A 23,782-nucleotide genomic window follows, 5' to 3' on the forward strand; every position below is an offset into this window, starting at 1 on the left:
CTCTCTCCTCTATCTCTCTGTCTCTGTCTCTCTGACTCTCTCTCTCTGTCTCTCTCTCCCTGCCCCTCTCTCTCTCATTCATCCTTCATTCCCAGGAGTCAGGTCTAGCTCTCTCACAGCATACCTGTCTACATATGCAATGAGAGTCAGCCCTGTCAATGGGCCTATGTTGAACTTTGATCTGCCACAGGACAATGGCGAAGCTGTCAGACTCCCCCTACTAGTCCAGATCAGAAAGAAAGCACAGGGGCGGCTAGGTGGTGCAGTGAATAGAGCACGGGCCCTGGAATCAGGAGGACCTGAGTTCAAATTCTGCCTCAGACACTTACCTCTTACTAGCCCTGTGACCTTGGGCAAGTCACTTAACCCCAATTGCCCTACCTACCCCCCCCCTCCCCACACACACACACACACAAAAGAAAGGAAGCACAGAATATAGAATGTCAGAGTTGGAAAAGGCTTTAGACCCATTAGAATATGGAAGGTCAGGATTGGAAGCAACTTTAGATCATGTAAAATAGGTCTTTTCCAGTTTTAACATTCTTACAAATTCTCTAAGCCAAAGTGTTCCCTGACTTTCAACAACATCACCCCAAAGACAGCCTGAATATTTCATCAGACCCTTTGGGGATTTTGTCAGGTTAACTTTGTTGGTCAACCCAGCTGGCTCCAATGGGTGTGTTGGCTAGCTCCTCTCTGCCTGGCGCTACTATTAAGCACACTGGAGATGTTGGGTTTCTCAAAATAACTTTTTAAAGTGACTTTCTTATAAATGCATGCCTCTTTTCCAAAGAGCTGAACTTTGAGCAAAAGTAGCTGATCCACATGATGGGAAGGGGCTGGTTCTCCTTGTCATGTGCAATTCTGGTTGTTTTGTCAGTTGTGCAATTTGTGCTTACTCATCTTTGCTGGGAGAGATGCTTTTGTCACATCACATCTAAGGCAAGTCCTGTGTGGTGTTGCCCCACTGAGGACCTTTCATAATCGCCTCCTTGGATTCCATTATGGTGATAGGGAAAGTTCACACTTCTTCTAATGTTCTCAAACACCCCTGTGGGTCAAGAAAGGAAAGTATGCTGCCCTTTGTTTTATAGGAAAATGAGCCTCAGGGGAAGCGTTTGGCCCAAACTGACCTAGCTACAGAACGTGGGAACAGAAATTCACCCCAGGCCTTAGGACACACCCTTCCATGTCCACTGTTGCTGTTCAGTTAAATCTGACTCTTCATGACTCCATGGAAAATACTGTCCAAAGAATTTTCTTGACAAAGATACTAGCATGGTTTGCCTTTTCCTTTTCCAGTGGATTAAGGCAAAGGTTAAGTGACTTGCCCAGGGTCACACAGCTAGTAAATGTCTGAAGTCAGATTTGAACTCGGGTCTTCCTGATTCTAGATCCAGCACTCTATCCACTGAGCTGTCTAGCTGCTTGCACATCCACTATTCCTCTGTATAGTCACAGGACTTCCATGTTGGAAACGACCTCATAAGTTATCTAGTCCAGGGCTTGTGATTTTTTTCTACTTGTGACCTCTTTAGCATATGGAGTAGAGACCCACAGTTTTAGAAGCATTGATTCTAGTCCAGCCTTCAGATCTTTTTCAGATGGGTGCTATTTAGGTGCCACCACCATCTTCTATTGGTGAAACTGACTTTTTGAACCCAATTCTAGCTAAACAAGAATTTCTTTTACACCCTCCAGCCTGTGTTTGAAGACTCCTGGTGACCCTTTATCCCCAAGATAATTCATCCTTCCAGATCCCTTGAATTATTTCCCGTTGCACTCAGCTTAAATCTACTCTGAAGCTTCCATATTCTGGAATGTAAATTTCTTGAGAATAGGAATAGGAACCGATTCATTCTTTGAATTTGTTTCTTTGTTGCTTAACACAGTGGCTGCCTGGTGCGTAATAAATGCCTGTTGATTTTATTCCATCTATTGTTCCTAGATTTCCCCTCTGCAACAAACAAGAGTGTGGCCCTTCTAGTACTGGAACACCTTTATCATGCATCTCCTCAGTCTTCTCTTTCCCAGGCTAGACCTCACAAGTTCTTTCTCCTGATCTTTATAGGGCACGGCATCCAGGCCATTCACCATCCTGGATGTTCTCCTCTGGCTGCTCTCTGGCTGACTGATGTCTTTTCCAAAATGTGGTACCCAGAACTGAACCTAAAAGTCCCAAATATGGTCTGACAAACATGCCTCTCTTCACGTGGCCTAAGACTGCATTAGTGTTGGGGTCACCACATCAGATTACTGAAATTTGTAAAGTTGGCATTCCACTAAAATGCTCAATTATTTTTCAAGAGGAACTACTGTCTAGACATGTCTCTTCTATCTTAAATTGTGAAGCTGATTTTAAAACCCCACTGTAGGGTTTTGCTTTTATCTATTTAAATTTTGTTAGATCCTACTCATTGTAATGGGCAGGTAAGTGGCACAGTGGACAGAGTGCTGTGCCTAGAGTCAGAAAGACTCATCTTCCTGAGTTCAAATCTGGCCTCAGACATTTATTAGCTCTGTGACCTTGGGCGAGTTACTTAACCCTCTTTGCCTCAGTTTCCTCATCTGTAAAATGATCTGGAGAAGGAAATGGCAAACTGCTCCAGTATCTTTGTCAAGAAAACTCCCAAACGGGGTCAAGGAGAGTCAGACATAACTGAAAAACAACTGGACAACAACCCGATGTAATAGCAGTCAAGAACTGACAGGATCCTGACTGTCATCCAGTACGTTTACTATCCCTTTAAACTTTGTATAATTGGCAGATTTGATAAGCATGCTATCTATGCATTCAAACAAGTCACTGATAAAACTGTTAAAACAGAACAGATTCAAATGCACATGCTCTTGGGCACTGGCTTAGAAAACCCTTATTGGATTGCTTTGTACTGATGATGGCTGAAGAATTAACTAATCAAAAGGATTTATTAAGTATTTACTATGTACCATGAACTGTGCCAAGCACTGGGGAGACAAAGAAGGGTATAAACAGCCCTTTCCCTCAAAGAGCTCACATCCTAATGGGAGAGATAATGTATAAAGAGCTAGTTATATATAGGATGTATATAGGGTGGATGGGAGATAATCTCAGAGCAGAAGGTAACCACCCCTGGGGACCCTGAGAAAGGTCTCTTAGAGAAGGTCAGATTAGAGCTGGAGACATTCAAATGGCTTCCTAAAGAGTATGTTGTTAGAAATTTGAATTAAATGAAAAGAGCCTTAGACTAAGTCATGAAACGGAATTCTGACTTGAAAAAGATGTCAGAGTATATCTAGAACAGGAGTTCTTAACTATTTTGGCATCATGGACCCCTTATGCAGTCAATTTAATGAAAGAACCAAGCTAGACCATTGAGTCATAGAACCTTAGAGTTGGAAAGGGCCTTAGAGGTCACAATGTTCCATGGAATTCACTGCATTCCTAAATGTGTAGTTTTGTGATTCTATTAATCAGTCAGATTTAGTGTTGTGGATTAATAAAAAAGGGTGGGAATCTGAACATTCTGTAGTTTTAACCAGGATACAAAACTATTAATAACACATAAGGATGACCAAAAAAAAAAGTAAGAAAGAAAGAAAAAGAAAAAAAAGGAAAGGAAAGAAATTCTTTTTTTTTTTTTTGCTTTTTTGAGGGCAATTGGGGTTAAGTGACTTGCCCAAGGTCACATGGCTAGTTTTTGTGTTTAGCATCTGAGGCTGGATTTGAACTCAGGTCCTCCTGACTCCAGGGCCAGTGCTCTATTCACTGTTCCACCTAGCTGCCCCAGGAAAGGAATTCTGAGGCCATATTATTATTTAGTGAATTACTTAATATTGTATGTAGTTCAGAGATGAAATCTCACCAGAATAGTAAGGAGAAAGAAGACTTTTGACTTAGGAGGGTATGCTAAAGACCTGGAAATGTTTGGCCTGATGCAGAGAAAACTTGGGAAATGGGAGGGGAAAAATTACCTGAAGTACAATGGAACTTAGAGTCATTAGTGTATGGGGAGAAGAGGCCAGATAAAAGGTGAATCCTATTCTGTACTATGAATGAATGAATGAATGAATGAATGAATGAATGAAATTTAAGTACTTACTATGTGCCAGATACTGAGCTAAGTACTGTGGATACAAATATAAGCAAGCAAGATAGTGCCTCCCCTGATAGAATTTATGGTCTAATAGAATAATAATTCTATAAGGCAGCACAGAGTTAGAATGATGGTTATGCTATTAATAATAGTTCCCATTTCTTTGGCACTTTTAAGGTTTATAAAACACTTTCTTCATAACTCTCTGAGGAAGGAAATAAAAATATTAGTGCTTCTCCCCTCCTTTTTACACAGGAGGAAAATGAAGCTTGAAAAGTGAGTTGACTTGCCCCGGGTCACACAACCAGCAAGTGGTTCATTGGATAAAGCATGGGGCTTGGAGTCAGAAAGACCTGAGTTCAAATTTAGCCCTAGATTTGGTAGATAAGTTGCATTTACTTAGATAAATAACACTAGCTTTGTGATCTTGGACAAGTCATTTAACCCTTGTTTGCTCCAGCTTCCTCCACTATAAAATAGCAATAATAATCCCATCTGCCTCCTAGGAGTGTTGTGAGAATAAAATGGAATAATAACTGTAAAGTACTTAGTGCAGTGCCTAGTATATAGTCGGTGCTATATAAATGCTAGTTATTATAATTATTTTTCTTATTACCAGGAATATAACACATCCTTGACTTCAGGCAGGAAATGATCTGAAGAATCATTGAAAATTAGCTAATCAAAAGTATTTAAGTGTCTACTTTATACTATGCATTGTGCCAAGAACAGGGGATGGATACAAGAGGGGTATAAATAGCTCTTTCCCTCAGCTAGGTGGCGTCATAGTGCATACAGCAGTGGGTTTGGAGTCAGGAAGACTCATCTTCCTGAGTTCAAATTTGACCTCAGACTGTGTGATCCTGGGTAAGTCACTTGACCCTGTTTGCCTCAGTTTCCTCATCTGTAAAATAAAGTGGAAAAGGAAATGGCAAATAGCTCCAGTATCTTTGCCAAGAAAACTCCAAATGGAGTCATGAAGAGCCAGACATGACTGAACAATAACAACAAAGGGAAAGCATATTGGCAGCATAAATCAAAGTTAGAGACCTTTGACAAAGTTTATCTAAGATAATTTGTAATCTGGAATTTGCTGTTTCCCATTTTCCACTAACAACCTCGACTATTTGGCCATCAGTGCTTTAATAATAGCCCTAAACTAACCTCTGAATAATGGCAACTTTTGTATCAAAACATCTTTCCTTTTTTTTTTTTCCCTTCAGGAGCTATCAGCCAGGCTGCTGTCCATTCACAGTGACCAGGACCTTATTGTAGTGACATTTAAAACTTTTGAAGAAATATGGAAGTTTTCTACTTATTACTGTCTAGGTAAGGCATCCTAGAGAGAAATGTTAAATTGTTTCTCATTATCCCTCTTGGGTTCAACTCCTGCCTCAGACACTTACTAGCTGTGTGATCCTGACTAAGTGCCTTAAACTCTCTGAGCCTCAGTTTTCTCATCTGTGAAAATGGGGACGATCATAGCATTTACCTCCCAGACTTCTTGTGAGGATCAAATGAGCTAACATCTCCAATGTGCTTTGCAAACCTTAAAACTTTGTATAAATGTTACCTAACATTATTGTTATTATTATAAAACATTCTTTTTACCTTGTAATTGCTACTGAAAATTTCTTTGGGAAAATATTTTACTAAATACTAACTATGTGAAAATAATAATAATTTAGCAATAGTAATAATCACTTGTGTTTTTTTACCATTTCTGCTAATAAAACTTATCCCATAATTTTTCAGAAACAGATAATAATAAATGACATTTTAATAGTATTTTACAATCACAAGGTTTTTCATTTGATTTCCACAGCTCTTTAAGTTAAGTAGTAAAGATATTGTTATGAGTCTTCTTTATCAATAGGGAAAGGAGAGGTCAGAGAATTGTAATGACTTGAAGTCCAGAGCTCTTTCTATCATTTGCTAGTACTATAGACATTGAGAGATAGGCTAAGTGTTTACTAAATGCTTACTCTATGCCAGACACTGTACAAAGGTCTAGAGATACAAAGAGAAGGAAAAAACAAACAATCTCTGACCAAAAGGACTTAATATTCTAGTGGGAGAAGGCAAGGTGTAGGGGGGAACTGCAAAGAGCTTTGGAGGTGGGGGAGGAAACTCATGTTGGGGCACGGTGTGGAGATGGCCAGGAAATGGTTGGGACATCTGGCTCTGATCAAAGTAAGGAAAGCTCACTCACTTCTCAGAGACCAGCTTCCCAGGCTCAGACAATTTTTTTTTTGCTTTTTAGAGGGCAATTGGGGTTAAGTAACTTGCTCAAAGTTACACAGCTAGTTGTGTGTGTGTGTGCGTGTGTGTGTGTTAAGTGTCTGAGGCCAAAACTGAACTTGGGTTCTCCTGACTCCAAGGCTGGTGCTTTACTCACAGTGCCACCTAGCCGCCCCAGGCTCAGACAATTTGATATTTAAGACACACAGATAAATATGTCTTCTAACTACAGGGTATCCCTTGGGAAAAAGCATTTTTAATGAATCCTTGATAGTACACTTTAGTGAAAAGGATGTTGGTATTCATGGGATCATAGAATTTAAAGCTGATGGGAACCTTAAAGCTCATTTAGTACTACTTCCTTTATTTTAAGGGAACTTGGACCAGGGGACAGCTAGGTGGATCAGTGGATAGAGCTTTGAGCCTGGAGTCAGGAAGACCTTAATTCAAATCTGACCTCACACATGTGGTAGCTGTGTGACCCTGAGTAAATCACTTAATCTCTGTTTGCCTAATCCACTGGAGAAGGAAATGGCAAATCACTCCAGTATCTTTATCACAAAAACCCCATAGACAGTTGGTCCATGGCGTTACAACGAGTTGGATGTGACTGAACAACAACAAGGTAAAGAGAGGTTAAAGATTTCCCAGTCATTTAAAGAGATAGTGGACAGTGATAAGAACTGGACCTGCAATTTCATTGTTATGGGGGACTTCCAAATGAAGACATTTCCTCTCCTAATGCCGGTTAACATTAAGTCTTCATTAAGAGGGGACTAAAGCACTGCAGTTAACCAAAGTCATGGCGCCATTTTGTGCAAGTAACCCTAGATCAGCTCTCTGTTCACTACACTTTGCTGCCTTTTTTTCCACAAAGTCATCACATGAGTAATAATTGCTGAAGCTAGAATCTAAGTCCAGGTCCTTCCATTCCTAATTCATTATGTTTTCTACTCCCCCATACAGTCATTTGGAGTCCAGAGTCTGGGAGCTGATTTTATCCCTTCCCTCATTCTTTTCTCATCTATAAAATTAGGGTAATGACACGTCTGCTGCTTCATATGGTGATTTGAGGTTCAAATAAGATAAGGTTTTTTAAATGCCTTGTGAACTCTAAGATGCTACACATGTTAAATAACCATGATCACCCTTGTCCATCAGCATGTCTGTTGTGGGCTCACAGCTCATTTTCTCATAATTTGGCTTCTTTTGTTTCTCTTAGGGTCTCTTAGGGTGTACTTTCAAGGCATGTTCCTTCTTTGCAAATTTTGAAAGAGTTTTCCTGCACTGAATTCTGACTGTAGTCTTAGCAGATGGCTGCATTTACCTCCCTTTTTCAAGGGGTCTAGGAAACACAGAAGGTTTTCTAATTTTATCTTTCTATTGGCTAGGTTTCATAAACCACTGCATGGAAAACTTGTTGATGGATCAAGACTTCTGGCTTCTCTCCAGCTACAAAAGCAAGGGGGACAGTGAAGACTTTGATGCTGGGATTGATGTCTTTATTGATGAAGAGGCTTTGCAGTTGATGCACAAAAACCTCTTAATCCAGGAAGGTGAGGATTGCTTGAATAAAGGTATATTTAGAAGGTTGCTGTTTTTTATTCCCTTAGGAAACTAGGAAGAAAGAGGTTAGAAATGGAATCCATGTATACCTTGAAATTTTGAGGCCCTACATTTTTTCAGTTCTTTTTAGCAATGTAAACTGTAAAAAAAAATGGAATTGGCTGCCCTGAAAAGTAGTGAGTTTCCTGCCATTGAAGATATTCATGGAGATTAGCTGATCACTTCACATTATATATTTGGAGCTGGAAAGGGTCTTAGTGACCATCAAGTACAACCTTCTCATTTTATAAAGTGCTTTGCAAACCCTGTTGTTACATATGAGGAAACTGAGATCTAGTGAGATTAATCTAGTAAGATTAATTAACCTGCCTTAGCCTACTAGAAAGCAGAATTGAGGCTTCTGAGACAAAATCCAGCACTGTGAGGCCCACTGTAGAGCGGATCAATCAACCAACAAGTATTTATTTAGCACCTTCTATGTTCTAGGAACTTTGCATTCTATTGGGGGGCACAACATGCACCTATGGAAGTATATCCAGAATAAATAAAGATAATTAAGACCAAAAGGGAGGGCACCGGCAGTAGGAAGAATGATGAAAGGAAAACTGTGACAAAGACATTTTTGAGTTGAGTCTTAAAGGAGCAGAGTGTTTCTTTGAGGTGGAGGTGACAGAGCAGTACATTCTAGGCAAAGGCATAGAAAAGGGAGATGAATTGACATGTGAGGAACAGAGAGAAGGTCAATCTGGCTAGACTGTAATGTGTGAGTTTAGAATGAAGGTTGAAAAGTACAAAGGCTGGAAATACAGCTTGGAGGTCTTTAAAGGTTGCAAAAAAAAGAGTTTATATTTTATGGTCACAGGGAATCACTGGAATTTATTGAATAAGGGGATGATAAAATTGGAATAAAGCTAAGGAAAATTCCTTTAGCAGTTCTATGGAGGATGCATTAGCATGGAGGGAATCTCAAAGTAGGGAGATTAATTAGAAGATCACTGAAATAATCCAGGTAAGAGGAGAAGATGGATTGGAGTGGAATGAGCCTTTAAGCAGGGTAATTAGTTAGTAGACCATTACAATATTCCAGGTGAGAGTTGATGAAGGCCTGAAGGTGGTGGCTGTGTGAATAAAAAGGAACTGGATATGAGAGAATTTGCAAATGCAAAAACTGCAATATTTAGTAACCAATTAGATATGGGGGATGAGAAAGAATGAGTTGAGGAAAATATGAAGGTGATGAATTCTGGAGACTAGGACAATGGTGATTCTCTCAACATAAATAGAAGAGTTTAGTAGAGGGAAGGGCTTTGGGGAAATGATAATGATTTGTTTTTGACATGTTGAATTTGAGATGTCTGCAAGATGTCTGGTTTAAAATACCTAATCTGTAGTGAGTGATGTGGAACTGAGATGCAGGAGAGATCCAGGCTGGATATATAATGTGAATTATTTGTATAGAGATGATAATTAGACCCATTAGAGTTGATGAAGTCACTGAGAGAGAATACATAAATACAGAAGAGAAAAGGGCTCAGGACAGAGCCTTGAGATGACTCTATAGTTAGATGGTGTGACATAGTTTATAAAAATTACTTAATGATAGAGTATGATGGCTAATTTATTACTAAACTTTATTCTTTTTACTCACTATCTTTTGATATGGGAGGCTGAAATTGTTTTAGGAAACATTTAGTAATAACAGAAATTTTTTGTTGTCATTGTTTTGGTCTGGACTTCTGATTTCCTTGGAGTATGGAACTCCTTGGTGAGGAAACTCCTACCAATGCAGATTAGCAGTTGTACTCCAACTAGTAGACTTAGAGAATTGCCTTAGGCATTGAGAGGTTAAGTTATATGCCCAGAGTCAAATAGCCAGTGTGTGTCATAGACAGGACTTGAACCTAGATCTTCCCTGATTCCTATGTTGACTCCCTATCTACTATTTCATTGCTTCTCAATAACAACTACAATAATAATTCTTATATCTCTAGAGTTTTAAGAACAAAGGGTTCTCCTCAAATGACTCAACAAAATAGGTTGGACTAGTATTGTTCTCATTTGACAGGTGAGGAAATTGAGGCTCATTGAGATTTAAGTAGAGCATTAATATCTCAATATCTGAACCTCTTGCTCCCTGTCTCTCCCCTTTGTGATGATCTTTCAGAATCTAGAATAAATTCAAGGAGAACTGAATTTATCCAAATATTTTATCAAACCCATCTAGAACAAACCAGCAGCTATGGGGAACAAGCCTGCTACACCAGCAGAGCTCAATTCCAGCTCTGCCTAGGATTCAGTAAGACACAATTTCTCTCCTTATCTTCCATGATACTGTCAGATGCTACTTCTCTCTCTCTCTCTCTCTCTCTCTCTCTCTCTCTCTCTCTCTCTCTCTCTCTCTCTCTTTCTCTCCCTCTCTCTCTCTCTCTCGCTTGCTCGCTTCCCTTCCTAAATGTTACATCAGACCTTCTTATACCACAACTCCTATCATTTACTCATATTATCTGAGCTACATTAGCATAGCTTTGCCCATGCCCAGGCCAAGCTCTAGGTGGGGTGGTGATAGGGGGCAGTATGGAAGTGCTCTGTTATCTGGACAGGAATCCTGTGATGCTGTTGCCATTGGTGACTTGGTTATCATGGGAGCTTAGACTTAAAAGCCTAATGAGACCTCAGAGGTCATCTAGTCCAACCCCTGCATTTTACAGATAAGAAAGGAGGGAAAGTGATCTGCTTAGAGTTCCTTAGGTAATAAGGGACAGATGTGGGATTCACACCATGGTTCCCTCACTGCAGAGCCAGTATTCTTTCCACTGTCTGCCACAGAACCCAGACTCCTAAGTTCAGTGTTCTTTCCCTACTCCATAGATCCCCCCTCCCTTTTGCTGCCATTATCTGGGAGCTTTCCAGTTCTGGAGGTGCTGAATTACTCAGCCTGCCTCATTTCCTGAGGACCCACTTGAAGTCTCCAGTGCTTCTTGACATTCTCCTTGATAGAAATGGGAAAAGAGGAGGAGAGGGACCTTAAATTAGAAAAAGATGAGATTGATCCCAGGAGTAACACATGCAAAATCAGGCTTGTCATTTTCTACAGCTCTGACATCTCCCTGTACTACACTGCACATAGTTATATAACTTCCCAGGTTGTTTTGAGCATCAAATGAGATCATACTGGAAATGTGCTTAGGATAGTGCCTGGTACACAGTAATAAATGCTTATCATTTAATAAATAATAATAACAAATTGCAATAAATGCAAATCAACAAGATTGTTCTCCTGTGATGGGCAACTCACTACTTCTGAAAGAAAAAGACAAGGCTGCTGAAAACTAAGGTGGGGTCTTTTGGGAGGAATTATCTAGTTTACATAAAATATAGGTTGATGAATAGTGTTTCAAGACCGATTGGATCCATTAAGGATCTTACCGAATGACCAGAGCCACCTTAAACTAATAACATTTATAGGATTAAGCAAGGATTTAAAAAAAATTCTCACAAGAAATGAAACCATAAAATATATCAATAAATTTTTTCTTTTTGCTGACTTGAAAGAAAATCCTCTGGTACATTTTAAGGGTCATTCTTTGTATTGTGTCCTGACAACCAAATAAGAGAGATCATTGCTCCAAGAGGTGAAAGGAAGACTGGCCAGCCCTGCCGGATGACATTGCCAAGCTGTCTGAGGGCACCGATGCAGACTACCCAGACACCATCTGATAGCCTCCCCATGTCAGCTGAAGGGGCCTCCCAGGAACTCTTAATTCCATTTCATCAGTAGGTACCGAAATAAATCTTCTCTTATATTTATTGGGCCTTGGCAAAAAGTTTCCTCTTATTAGGTTGTTCTTTTGTGCCTGGGTGGTGGCGAGGAGGGGCAAGGGAGAAGGAGTAATGAGGAGGAATATCTTACTGTTGAGTTTTTATGGTTCATATGCCTTGCTAAGCACAGGAGCTTATACATAATAAGTGCCTAATACATGCTTGCTGGATTGAGTGACGATTTTACTTAATTTTTACAATAGCCCCCTGAAGAAGATATGGCAGGGTTCATTCTCCCCATTGGCCAGATGAGGAAATTGAGATTCAGTTAATGAGAGGTAAATGAGAAAGGACCTTACAACACAGATTGCCAGAGCTTGGAGGAAATTTAAAAAATAACATATCAGATCAGGGAGGGAATTCAAAAGATGCCAGCTTTGCCACTTATTATGTGACCTTGGACAAGTAATTAAACCTCTATGGGTATCAGTTTCCTTATCTATAAAATGGTGAAAGTGGCAGGTTTGGACTAGAGGACTTCAAAGGTCTCTTCCTCCTTTAAATCTATCATTTTATGATTGTTCTTAAGATTTATACCAAAGGAGACTTGCATGAAGCAAGCCTTCTCACCTCCCTCCTTCAGTATTCCCATTCTCTAAGTCTCAACTCAGGTGCTATCTGAAGGCTTTCCTTATCCCCTCCCTCCTCAGATTCTATTGTTTTCCCTTCCACAATCACCTTTTATCTGTTTTCTATATACATATATATATATATACATGTTGTTCCCCACCCCTCTCCACTAGACTGTCTGCTCTTTGAAGGGCAGGGACTGTTTTTGCTTTTCTTGGTGATGCCTAGCATACAATAGTCACTTAATAATTGACTGACTGCAGTTTCTACAGCATGGAAGGATGAAAGTTGATAGGACTCTACTGTTTAGGAGCCACTTAGGGAGTCAAAAGCATTGGAAAGGTCATTTGGGGTCACCCCTTTGATATGTATGTGTATGTGTATTTTCTAAAAATTTCTCTTTTTCTTCCCAAGGTGGTCTCTTAAGGTGCAGTCCGACCCTGTAGATGTCTTCATTAGTGAATCCAAGATCTGCAGTCAAATAGGTAAAAAAAAAAAAAAAGCTTGTTTGCCTTTCTCTGCCCAGTCTGATTAATTTCATTTGAACTGAGAAACTTAATTTGGACTGAATGTGTCTGGAAGAGCTGCCAAGTATACATGAATCACCTAGGACAGAAAAGATAATGCGATGTCGCAGTGATGCTGGGTCAGACACAGCAAAGCTATTAAAACTTTTTGTTGGGATTGTTCTTTCTTAACAACAAAAAAAAATCCAACAAACCTTCTATTCTCACAAAGGAAGATAATCTAACAATAACATCAGTTATGATCTTGGCAAATCTTTTCTCTGGGCCTTAGTTTCTCCCTCTGTAAAACAGAGGGGTGAGACCAGAAGATTGTTCCTAAGGGATTCTTCCAGTTTCGATATTCTATGACCCTTAAATTTATAAAGCATTAGTTCAATGTTTCTTTGACAGCTTATGCTTTACAAGTCTTGTAGATATGTGTCTTAAATGTCTAACAGACATTTCTTTCAGAACAGCCAAGTAAGGTGGGTATTATACACATTTTGAAGAGGAGGAAACTGAGTCAGAAGTGAAGCAACTTTTACCTGGTCACACAGAAAAATGTAGAGCTGAGACTGACACTCAGGTCTCTCAAAACTAGTGTTCTTTCCACTCCAATGATCACATTAAGTGTCTTCATCAGAACGTTTGGAAAAAAAATTTCCCATCTAAAACAATTATTATTTTATATTAAGTTCATGTATGTAATACTAATAAACTCAGAACCTTTGAACAAATGAGATAGTATTTGTAAATCACTTAGCACAATGCCTGTCACAAAGCAGATGCTAAATAAATGCTTATTCCTTTCCCCCTAATAATATTTTAATAACAAATGAAAGGCAAGTACTTCAAATTCTGTTTCATATAGTGTTGATTATTTAAATCTTTGGGGGATCCTTTTTTTGGCCTATATCGTTAACTAGATTTCTTTCCTTATTTTTTGTACAAACTCTTAAACCACTCTCAGACCAAAACCACAAACCATTCTGAGACTAAAACCAAACAAAAAATTGCATTATACCAAGAAGTTAAATTATATTAATTTTATTGAATGTGTTTTGTGAGCACATCCATTTCATTTGTCTTTAGATATTGGCCTGATAGGGAATTTCAATCCAAGTTAATCTATAGTGCATTCCACCCTGGACCTAAGAGGGAATAAGCCTTAGATGCTGCAGCTTGCATTCAAGTGTGCACCTCAATAATATTTCACTTTTTATGTGTCAGTTTGCTTAAAATAGACCTGTGGGATAAAATGTACCAGGGATATTTGCATTTTACAAGAGAGAAGACTGAGATGTAAAGAAGGAAAATCATTTGAAATCAATGGAGTTAGCACTGAGAGGGATCTTAGAGGCCATCTAATCCTACTTTCTCAATTTACAAAGAGGAAACTGAGGCCTGGAAAGGTTCGCTCTCTCAAGACAATACATTTTCAGGATTTGAACTTGGGTGTTTTGACTCCAAATCCAGGGCTCTCTTCACTTTGCCATACTACTTCAACAAGGTGACTTGCTCATGCTAACACAGATAGTCAAAGGTAAATAATTACTTCAGTGGTCTCTACACTCTATCACACCTCCTTATGGCCTGAAATTCCAGTTCCTAAAAATGGTGTAAAAAAAAAACAACACTGTAATGGACAAATTAATTTACATTTCTATCTAAATATGTTAGGACTATAATTTTTTCATCACTCTTGACTTCTATACTGAGTATGTAATTACTGTTCTGCATTAAACTTCCTTATAATAAGGCCTGTCCAAAAATAGAACAAATGACTTGCCTTGTTGAGTAAAAATCCCTGGAGCTGGTGAAGCAAAGACTTGATCACCACTTGTTGAAGGAGATGACCTCTGAGATCCCTTTGGGCTCTAAGAGTTTCTGATTTTATGCTTGAGATACTGAATTGGAAGTTAGGACATGTGTATTCCAGTGCCGGCTGTGACACCCCTGCTGAGGAATCCTAGGCAAGTCACTTTCCTTATCTATATCTGTTTCCTTATCCACATAAGAAGGTGACAATCCCCACCTTAGTTTTTATGGTTGTTGTTTATTGTTTGTTTTTTAAAAGAGAATTGCTCCCATTGAAGCATGAGGGAAAGATAAAAAGTGTCTCAAAAACAAAAGGTGGGAATGTGAGAACTTTGCTGTTCTCTTCCCAAACTGCATTTTCTATAAGTTAATCAAATAATGAAACTAAAGAACTGTTATAGACCCTCTTCTGTATTCCACATTTTAAAAAGAACCTTGACAAACTAGAATATATAATTGAAATTAAGTACCTACTGTGTGCAAATATGTTGCTAGGAACTGAGGGTGATCCAAAGTTTAAGTAAAACATTGACCCTGCCTTCAAAGAGCTTATAGTCAGAAAAGGGGATAAGATACCAAAGCAGTAATATACAACATTACCAAGGTGCATTAGAAAGATATAAAACGGGGCGGCTAGGTGGCACAGTGAATAGAGCACCAGCCCTGCCTGGAGTCAGGAGGACCTGAGTTCAAATCTGGCCTCAGACACTTAACACCCACACACCCACGCGCGCACACACACACAAACTAGCCATGTGACCTTGGACAAGTCACATAACCCCAATTGCCCCCCAAAAAACAAAAAAAAAAAAAAAAAAGAAAGATATAAAACAAAGAGCTTTATGAAGACAGAGAGGCAAATTGCTTACAACTACAGATGTCAGGGAAGATCTTCTGGAGGAATTGGCATTTTGGTTGGACTATTAGCATAGACAGTTAGTACCATAGCCAAGATTTGACTCTTAGGTACTATGATTCCAAATGGATGGCTCATTCTCCTATGCCATTCTATTTCCTGTGGTAGTGAGCTCCCTGTCACTGGAAGTCTTCAAGTAAAATCTAGATGCCCATTTACTTCTTGAGGATATTATTGAGGACAGGATTCCTGTTTTAACTAAATATTAAAATCAATGCTTCAAAATTCCTTCCAGTTCTGAGACTCTGGTACATTCACATGCTTTCCCCCTCCATCTTCTTTCCCTGAAACAATGCAGATATCTTGAAAGCATTCTCATTAGTAGGAACTGCCATCCCAGTATACATTCAAGAGGAAGAAAAGATTTGCCAGGTTTAGGAGGGGATTTTCTGGCTTGTTGGAAGCCTCTGTTCTGTTGTCTTAAGGCATTAATTTAGAAGATGGTTCTTTTTCTATAGTTATAGGCACCTGCTTTGCCATAATGGATCACTGTAGCCAAGTGCCAGAGGAGATGAATTTCAAGGATGGGGATCAAATTGAGATCCTAGGTGTCCTTGTTCCCTGCCTAGGGTGGTTTCTGGGAAGGCATTCAGTGACCAGCCAGGTTGGTTTTGTGAAGACCAGTCATGTTCAAACACATACCCAAGATTCCAGGTAAGTAGAGAGTTATACATCCTTCTTCAGACTGTTGCCATACTCCCTTATCCAGTGATAGACAGTAGTTTGCTACTACCCAGATTTACAGTTGTTGTTTAGGCTGAAACATCAATGGAGAGATGGCCTAGTGATATATTGCCTGAGAGAGATTAATTTGGAATCATAAGATTTAGAGCTAAAAGGGACTAGAGATTATCTCTGATAGTCAGCATGGTATGCTACCAAAAAAAAAGCTACACCAGCAATCAGAATTTCCTGGGTTCAAATCTCACCTGTGATACCTATTGGTTATATGACTTGATCTCTCTATGCCTATAATATGGAGAGAATAACACCTGTTGGAGTTAATTCATAAATTTGTTATGAGGATTAAATAAAATAATTCAGATAAAGAGCTTTGCAAACATTAGAGCACTTGAGAAAAGACAGGTGCTCTTGTAATTGTTAGCATTATTATTTAGTTCAGCACCTCATTTTGCAAAAAAAGAAACTCAGAAGAGATCAAGAATAGCTAAGTGACCTGTCCAAAAGCACAGCTAGTGTCAGAGCTTGTTCCCAATCTCAGGTGTTTTGGCCCCAATTCAAATGATCCATCCTATACTCATGTCTCTTTACAGCTGGTGCTACCCGTCCACATATGCAATTCTTATCCTCCTCCTTCTCCTCCTCCTCCTCCTGCTCCTCTTCCTCCTCCTCCTCCTTCTTCTTCTCCTCTCCTCCTCCTCCTCCTCCTTCTCCTTCCTCTTCTTCTTTTCCTCTCCTCCTCCTCCTTCTTCTTCTTCTTGCATTTTGGAGGGAGGAAGGTAGGGCAGTTGGGGTTAAGTGACTTGCCCAAGGTCACACAGCTAGTTTTTGTGTTAAGTGTCTGAGGCTAGATTTGAACTCAGGTCTCCTGACTCCATGACCACTGCTCTATTCAGTGCACCACCTAGCCATTCCCACATATGCAATTATTTATGGGCTATTCAGCTGTGTTTTGATTTATTTGATTATTTAGACATACAGGTCACAGAATCCTCATTGCTCAAGACCTCGGTCAGCTCACAGCTTGGCTCTCCATTCAAGACTTCCTCTGGGACCCCCAGATCCCAGACTTACACACTAGGAAGCTACCTAAGCGCATCAGACCCCAGGGGTGCAGCGCTCTTATCATAAGACCTCACTGAGTTCTCTTATTTTCTCTACTTTCAAAGAATTTCTATATTTGAACTGTAATGGGCCATATAGAACAAACTCCAACCCAGAGAGGTGAGCTCTCCTTTAAAAAAAAGATACAGCCTTCTTGCCCCCAAATGTTAGCTGCTTTGCCTTTCATATTACATGTTTTCACTGAAGTAAAAGTGTCAGATTTTCCTCTGACTTTTAAGTGGTTTAGCCTTAACTTCCATCTTAAATTTTATTTTAAATTTAGGGTCGTAAGCCCCCAAAGAACCTTAGAAATGGGGTTTTGTTTTGTGGAAGTAAAATTTCAAGAAAACTGAGACATTTTAGTTATTTGGAATTAAATTAATGCAGCATGTATTCTAACCTGTAGGTTAGCAAATGTGATTTTTCTGGATGAGGAGGAAAAGTCATTTTTCATCAACAAAAATAATTTTTCAGAAGATGATGTGATCCTGTTATTAAGGAAAACAGCCTCTTCTACTGTTTGTACAGCATATAGTATGGGTAAGTATATCATCTGGGTGGTATCCTTCCTATAGCACATCCCAAGGAAGGTTCTATGGTAGAGGGCTGTATAGCTATCAACACTTTCATAAATGGGTCCCATATAACTTAGCTTAGTAAAGAACGTAGGAGGTATCATATATTCACAGCCCAACTCTACTCCCCAGACACCATGCAAAAAGCCCTTAGACATCATTGAATCTCTCATGACAACCTTATGAGGCACACAGTCCAGGTCTTGTTATTCTCATCATCTCCGTTTGTCAGACAAGGCAACCAAGACATTAAGAATCATAAAGGGAAGTGATTTAGTCAATGGCACACAGCTAGTAAGTGGTACTTGAAACCAGGTTTTCTTACTCAAATCTTTTTTACATTCAGTTTTATCTGACTCCATTTCTATGCTCTTTCCGCTATACCCCCATTATAACTTATTTCTTTTTTTTTCCACTCCTATTCAGACACATTAGAAGAAATGGAATTTCCCAAATCCCAAGAACAAGGTATGACCTTCGAAATGGTGCTACTAAATGTGTCCACTAGACCAAGGTGGTGATGTAGATTTTCACTCAAGGAAAGGGGGCTGTTGTGTTTGAGTCTACATTTAGGTCTCCATTAATGTGAACGATGGTTCTCTGAAGTGGTCACATGTATTTAATTTACACTACTCAAAGTTATAATTTATGTAAAATATGGTCATTGGTTGCAGCACAATGGAAATAGGCAGTGTGAATTTAAAGAATGCCACATCTTCGGAGGGAATTCCTTATCTGAATTAATTGAGACCCAACTGTACATAGAGCATAATATGGTGCTTAGCACATAATAAACAAGTGTTTTCAATCAATCATTTATATATAGGATCCATCAATCAATCAATAAACATTCCTTAAGTAGTTACTATGGGCCAGGCATTCTGCTAAACCCTGGGGGTACAAAAGGAGACAAAGGACAGTTCCTGCCTTCAAAGAGTATAATCTAATGGGGAGACAACATGCAAACCAACATATACAAAGTTAGCAATATACAAGATAAAGAGGAAACAATTAGCAGAAGGGAGGCACTCAATTAAGAGGGCTGGGGAAGATTTCCATTAAGAGATGGGATTTTAGTTAGGACTTAAAGGTCAGTTGTCAGAGTGGAGAAGGGAGAGTGGTCCAGGTGTGGGGGTCAGCCAGATGACCTGCCTGGGGTCAAGAATCATAGAATTTCTAGCCAGAAAATACCTTCAGGGATCCTTCAATCCAGTATATATAGTGCCATTTTAAATATGGGGAAAAAGAAACTTAGAAAAATGACATGCCCCTGTATAGAGAGTCACACAAGTATTCATATACCTCAGAAATTGAAGAGAGATTAAGTTTATTCTGTTTTTGCTTTAGAGGGCAGAATCTAAAGCAATGAGTAGAAATCGCAGGAAGGAAGGTTTCAGCTAAGTAGAAGAAAAAAAGTTCTTACCAATAAGAGCTGTCTGACTATGGATTAGACTGCTTTGGGAAATAGTAAGCTCATCCTCACTAGAAGGGTTTAAACAGCCTTTCAAGTAAAAGAGAACTATTGCATCAAGGATGGAAAATGGGTGGATAGAGTTGGACGAGGTGACCTCAAAGGCTTCTTCCATTTCTGAGATTTTGGTGACACTCTTCTGATTCTGAAAAAGAACTTGGGACACTAACAGACCCTATTTAGAAATGGGTCAAATTCCCAAGGATGGTGCTGGAAAATCCCCACTAAAGGCTGAGTTATGATTGTTTTCCTTTGATGTGTAATTTGGTGATGGACACTCTCCAGATTCAGCTTGTTTGGAAAAAAAAAATTCAATTAGCCTCGAAAATGTGCTGAAAACTGAAAAGAAACATGGAATCAAGGCAAATGCAAGATTCTCTTTTTCTTACCTCAAGGGAATCTGAGTTTGACTCTAAGGAAAATTTTAAATCATAGGATTTAAATCTTGAAGGGGTCTATCTAACTTCATCTGGTTTAGACATTCTCCTTCCCCTGCTTAGAGTTCCGACTCTATGTTGTTGGAGGAAATGAGAAAATGGGATGATATTTCTTTAAAGCATAAAGTTCTGCATATTGCAAAATTCCTTTTGGCAAGAGAGGAAATAGTGACTTCCTCGGATATCAAAATGTCTAGAGGAAAACATGCAAAGCACAAAGCTTGGCAGCTGTTTCCTGGCTGTCAGAGGTGGCCACATCTTGATGAGTTAATCTAATAAAGAAAAGCAGCTTAAAACTTGGCTGCTCAACAATATTTTGTACTTTTATCCAGAATCTATAGAGATCACTGAAGAGACAGCTTGTTTTGAACATTTTTTTCCCCTTTGTAGAACTAAGACAGACAAATCTGTTTCTAGGCTTTATTCTTCCCCTCCAAATACTTCCTCCTTCAATGTCTTCTTGCTTGACTGATATTGGGGGAGAGAATAAATTTGTTAAGTACCTACTGGTTACAGAACACTTTGCTAGTTGCAGAAAAGTCAAAAGTCTAGGTAAGACAGGGCTATTGGAGCTCCAAATCTATTATCAGGGTAAGTCCCAAATATAGATCACCATTCTCCACCTGTATTATATTTTAAGTACTTTGTCAAGGTGCTCTTCAAGTGTTTTGTGAGGTATAATGGAGAAACTGATAATAACTTGAAAAGAATTGGGAAAGGCTTCATCGAGGAGAGGAGTTGATCTTTAAAGGAAATGGAAGAACTCAATAAGCAAAAAGGAAAAGGGAACATTCCATGCATAAAGGACATCTCAAGAAGTGTGGAACCAAGAAAATAGAGAAGTCCAGTTTGGTGAAAGAAGTGTGGTTTATCAAAAAGATAAAGTGGTGGGGCAGCTAGATGGCAGAGTGAATAGAGCACCGACCCTGGAGTCAGAAGGACCTGACTTCAAATCTGGTCTCAGACACTTAACATGTACTAGCCATGTGTCGTTGGGCAAGTCACAACCCCAATTGCCCTGCCTTCCGCCCTCCAAAAAGAAAAAAAAAAGATAAAGTGGTACCACTCTGCCACCCTCTCAATGCCCAGAAGATTTGGTACTTTACCTAAGTAGGGAATAGGGAGCCATGGGAGATTTTTTCTAGAAGAAATGTGACATAAAATGTAGAATATTAATCTACCACTGTGTATGGCTTGGGCCAAAAGCTGACTTTCCATCAAACACTAAACTTGTACTACTCTCCAGTCTGTCCCTAGCTTAGCAAAGCAGGTTTATTGTTCTTCTCTTATTAAATCTGAGGGGTATCTCTCCTCAAAATGAGACCATTTGAAACAACCAAGAAGCACCTTCTAGCACTGTGAGTTTTTGGAGTGGATAGAGTGCTGTATCCAGAGCTGGAAAAAAGTGAGTCTGAATCCTTCCTCAGACACTTATCAGCTCTGTGACCCAGTATAAGTTAATTAATCTCTCTGAACCTCAGCATGCTCATCTGTAATAATAACTAGCATTTATATAGCACTTCAAGGTTTGCAAATACATTACATATGCTATCCCATTTGATCCAATAATCATGGGAGACAGGTGCTATTATTACACCCAATTTACAGATGAGAAAACTGAGACACAGAGAGGTTAAGTGGCTTGCCAAGGGTCACACAGTTAGTGTCTAAGGCAGGATTCAAACTCAGGTCTTCCCAACTCCAAGTTCAGCACCCTATCTGTTCTGTAAAGCTAATAAGAACATTTTTCTCCCAATATCGTTGTGAAAATCTAATGACAAAATATTTGCAAACCTTCAAGTGTCACATAAATGTTTCCCACATTGTAACTCTCTTCTACCTTTCAGAAGTGCCTCAGTCTCCACTTGGTTCTGACCCAAGTCCAGTGACTGACAAGGTGAAAGTCGTCTTAGAGAGGTGCAAGACCCTCCAGCACTGCCCTCAAGAGCCAGAGAACCAAGAAGAGGACAATGATCAGCCACCAGCTCCAGAGAGCCTGCCCATACCCAAGGAGCCCCATTTTGGCCTCGACGTGGAAGAAAATGACAACCAGCCAGAAAGATTTCTCCTCTTGCTGCTGTTCCTAAATGAGGATGAATACAAGCCATACTACAGGAACCTGTATGACTCCTCTTTTCCATGTCTGAACACCATGTTTGATGGGTATACCGAGGAGGAAGACCTTGTCTGTTACTTTGGGCAGGCAAGGGGAGCCGCCAAGAAGGCCAACCTTCCCATGGCCCTGACAAGACTCTGCTTTCTTCTCGGGAGGCTATGTGTCAAAAAACTCAAGCTCTCCCAGGCTCGGGTTTATTTTGAAGAAGCCTTGGGAGCCTTGAGGGGCAGCTTCAATGATCTTTTCCTCGTGGTTGCTATTTACACCAATCTCACTGCCATTTATTTGAAACAGAAAAACAGAGAGAAATGTGCACATGTGTTTGGCAAGGTAGCAGCTCTGCTCCTGGGAATTCCCAGCTATATCTGCAGCACAGAGACAGAGGCTGATCTCCTCAAGTTTGCTTTGAAGATGGTCATCTTGAGCCAGCAAAGTGAGCAGGCTGAAGCCAGGATCTGTTTCCTGCTGGCCAAGCATTATATTAACCTCAAGCAGTCAGAAGAAGCCTTGCCTTTCCTGGAGAGGCTGCTGCTTTTGAACAGTGAACTGGGTTTATGGGACAGCTTGTGGTCCACAGATTGTTACCTCCATCTTGGGGAGACCTACAGCAGAAAATGTCTACCCCACCTTACGCTAAGCTGTATCAAAGTGGCCTCTTTCCAGAGCTCACGAACCTTCATGAGCTCTTTGGAGAGTGTTGACTTGGTCGTTCGGAATACCCCCAAGCTTTACGGCCTGAGGAAGGTGGACCATGTACTTCCATCCCAAATCGCGCACTACCTCAAGCAAGCACTGTCCTCTGCTGTGACTTCCCAGGAGCAAAAGCTCTGCAGTTCCATTTATCGTAGTCTTTCAGAACTCTATAGCTACCACAGGAGATATGAAGAGGCCATTGAGTACGTGTGGAAAGCCGTGGAAGCTGATGACACAGCCTGCATCGGCCAGGTCATTAACAACTTAATTTCTTTTGCCTGGTTACACATTCTTCACAGGCAAAATTCAGCAGCATTGGAGATCTTAGAGACCATTGTAGAGTCATCTGGAAGTAGCCCTCAGCAATTAGGGATTATTTATAACATGGCCGCCATTGCCCTGAAAAGGATGAACTGTACAAAGAGAGCAGCTGAGACTTACTACAAAGCACTCCGTGTTTCCAAAGAGCTTGGCGTGGTCCAGAACCAGGCAGTTGTCCTGGCAAACTTTGGGGCTCTCTGTCTCCACTTGAATGCCAGTGGTCTTGCTGAACACTATTTCATTGAAGCAGTAAAACTCTTCTCCCAACTTCCAAGTACTGTGTGTGGCCGAGAATTCGTCCAAGTTCTCCTCTGGCTGGGGCAGCATTATACCAACGGAGCTCAACAGGAGAAAGGAAAGTGCTATTATGAGTGGGCATTCCTGGTGGCCATGGAAATGAGTCATTTTGAAAGTAAGTGTTAGTTCCATCTTCCCCTGGGCACCCACTCAGAGTCAGAACATATTTGTCTTTTTTCTAGTCAAGGAAGTTATTTTTGACCAGTAGACAATTGCCTGTGGTTCTGAATAGTCAAAGTGTAAGTTCTGAGGGAGTATGGTAAAGGGCACAGGAGTTAGAGTCAAAGGATCTGAGTTAAAATCCTTGTTCTGTCACTTATTACTTAAGTGAACTCGGCAAGTCACTTAATTTACATGAACCTCCATTTTCTCATCTGTAAAATGAGGAAGTTGGACTGGATAGTCTCCGAGCTCCTTCCAGCTCTAAATATATGACACTTCTAAAATAGGTCAGAACCAAACAAAGCAATGACAAACGACAAGCAAAGGAAATGCTTTTGTTCTATCCTCTTTTGGACCCACCTCAAGTTCTACCACACTTGTCTTCCCTTCCCTTCCCTTCCCTTCCCTTCCCC

General features: G+C 40.0%; 1 protein-coding gene across 7 annotated transcripts in view; it reads left to right on the forward strand.

The window, feature by feature from the left end:
- SH3TC1 (SH3 domain and tetratricopeptide repeats 1) overlaps positions 1–23,782 on the forward strand; it is a 143,695-nt gene that overhangs the window by 99,841 nt on the left and 20,072 nt on the right. For 6 of the 7 annotated variants that reach the window (XM_069070425.1, XM_069070408.1, XM_069070417.1 and 3 more), the window contains 8 exons: positions 5,300–5,405; positions 7,709–7,873; positions 11,459–11,657; positions 12,687–12,757; positions 15,971–16,166; positions 17,704–17,837; positions 18,299–18,340; positions 21,628–23,322. In XM_069070425.1, the coding sequence (XP_068926526.1) occupies positions 5,300–5,405; positions 7,709–7,873; positions 11,459–11,657; positions 12,687–12,757; positions 15,971–16,166; positions 17,704–17,837; positions 18,299–18,340; positions 21,628–23,322 (2,608 nt within the window). Of the gene's footprint in view, positions 1–4,907; positions 4,944–5,299; positions 5,406–7,708; positions 7,874–11,458; positions 11,658–12,686; positions 12,758–15,970; positions 16,167–17,703; positions 17,838–18,298; positions 18,341–21,627; positions 23,323–23,782 lie in introns of those variants that run through there. The other variant, XM_069070442.1, reaches the window with a different exon arrangement.

This window comes from Petaurus breviceps, unplaced genomic scaffold, assembly GCF_028583685.1.
Source record: "Petaurus breviceps papuanus isolate PSGF00001 unplaced genomic scaffold, PetGlider_PUasm1.0 140, whole genome shotgun sequence".
Taxonomy (NCBI): domain Eukaryota; kingdom Metazoa; phylum Chordata; class Mammalia; order Diprotodontia; family Petauridae; genus Petaurus; species Petaurus breviceps.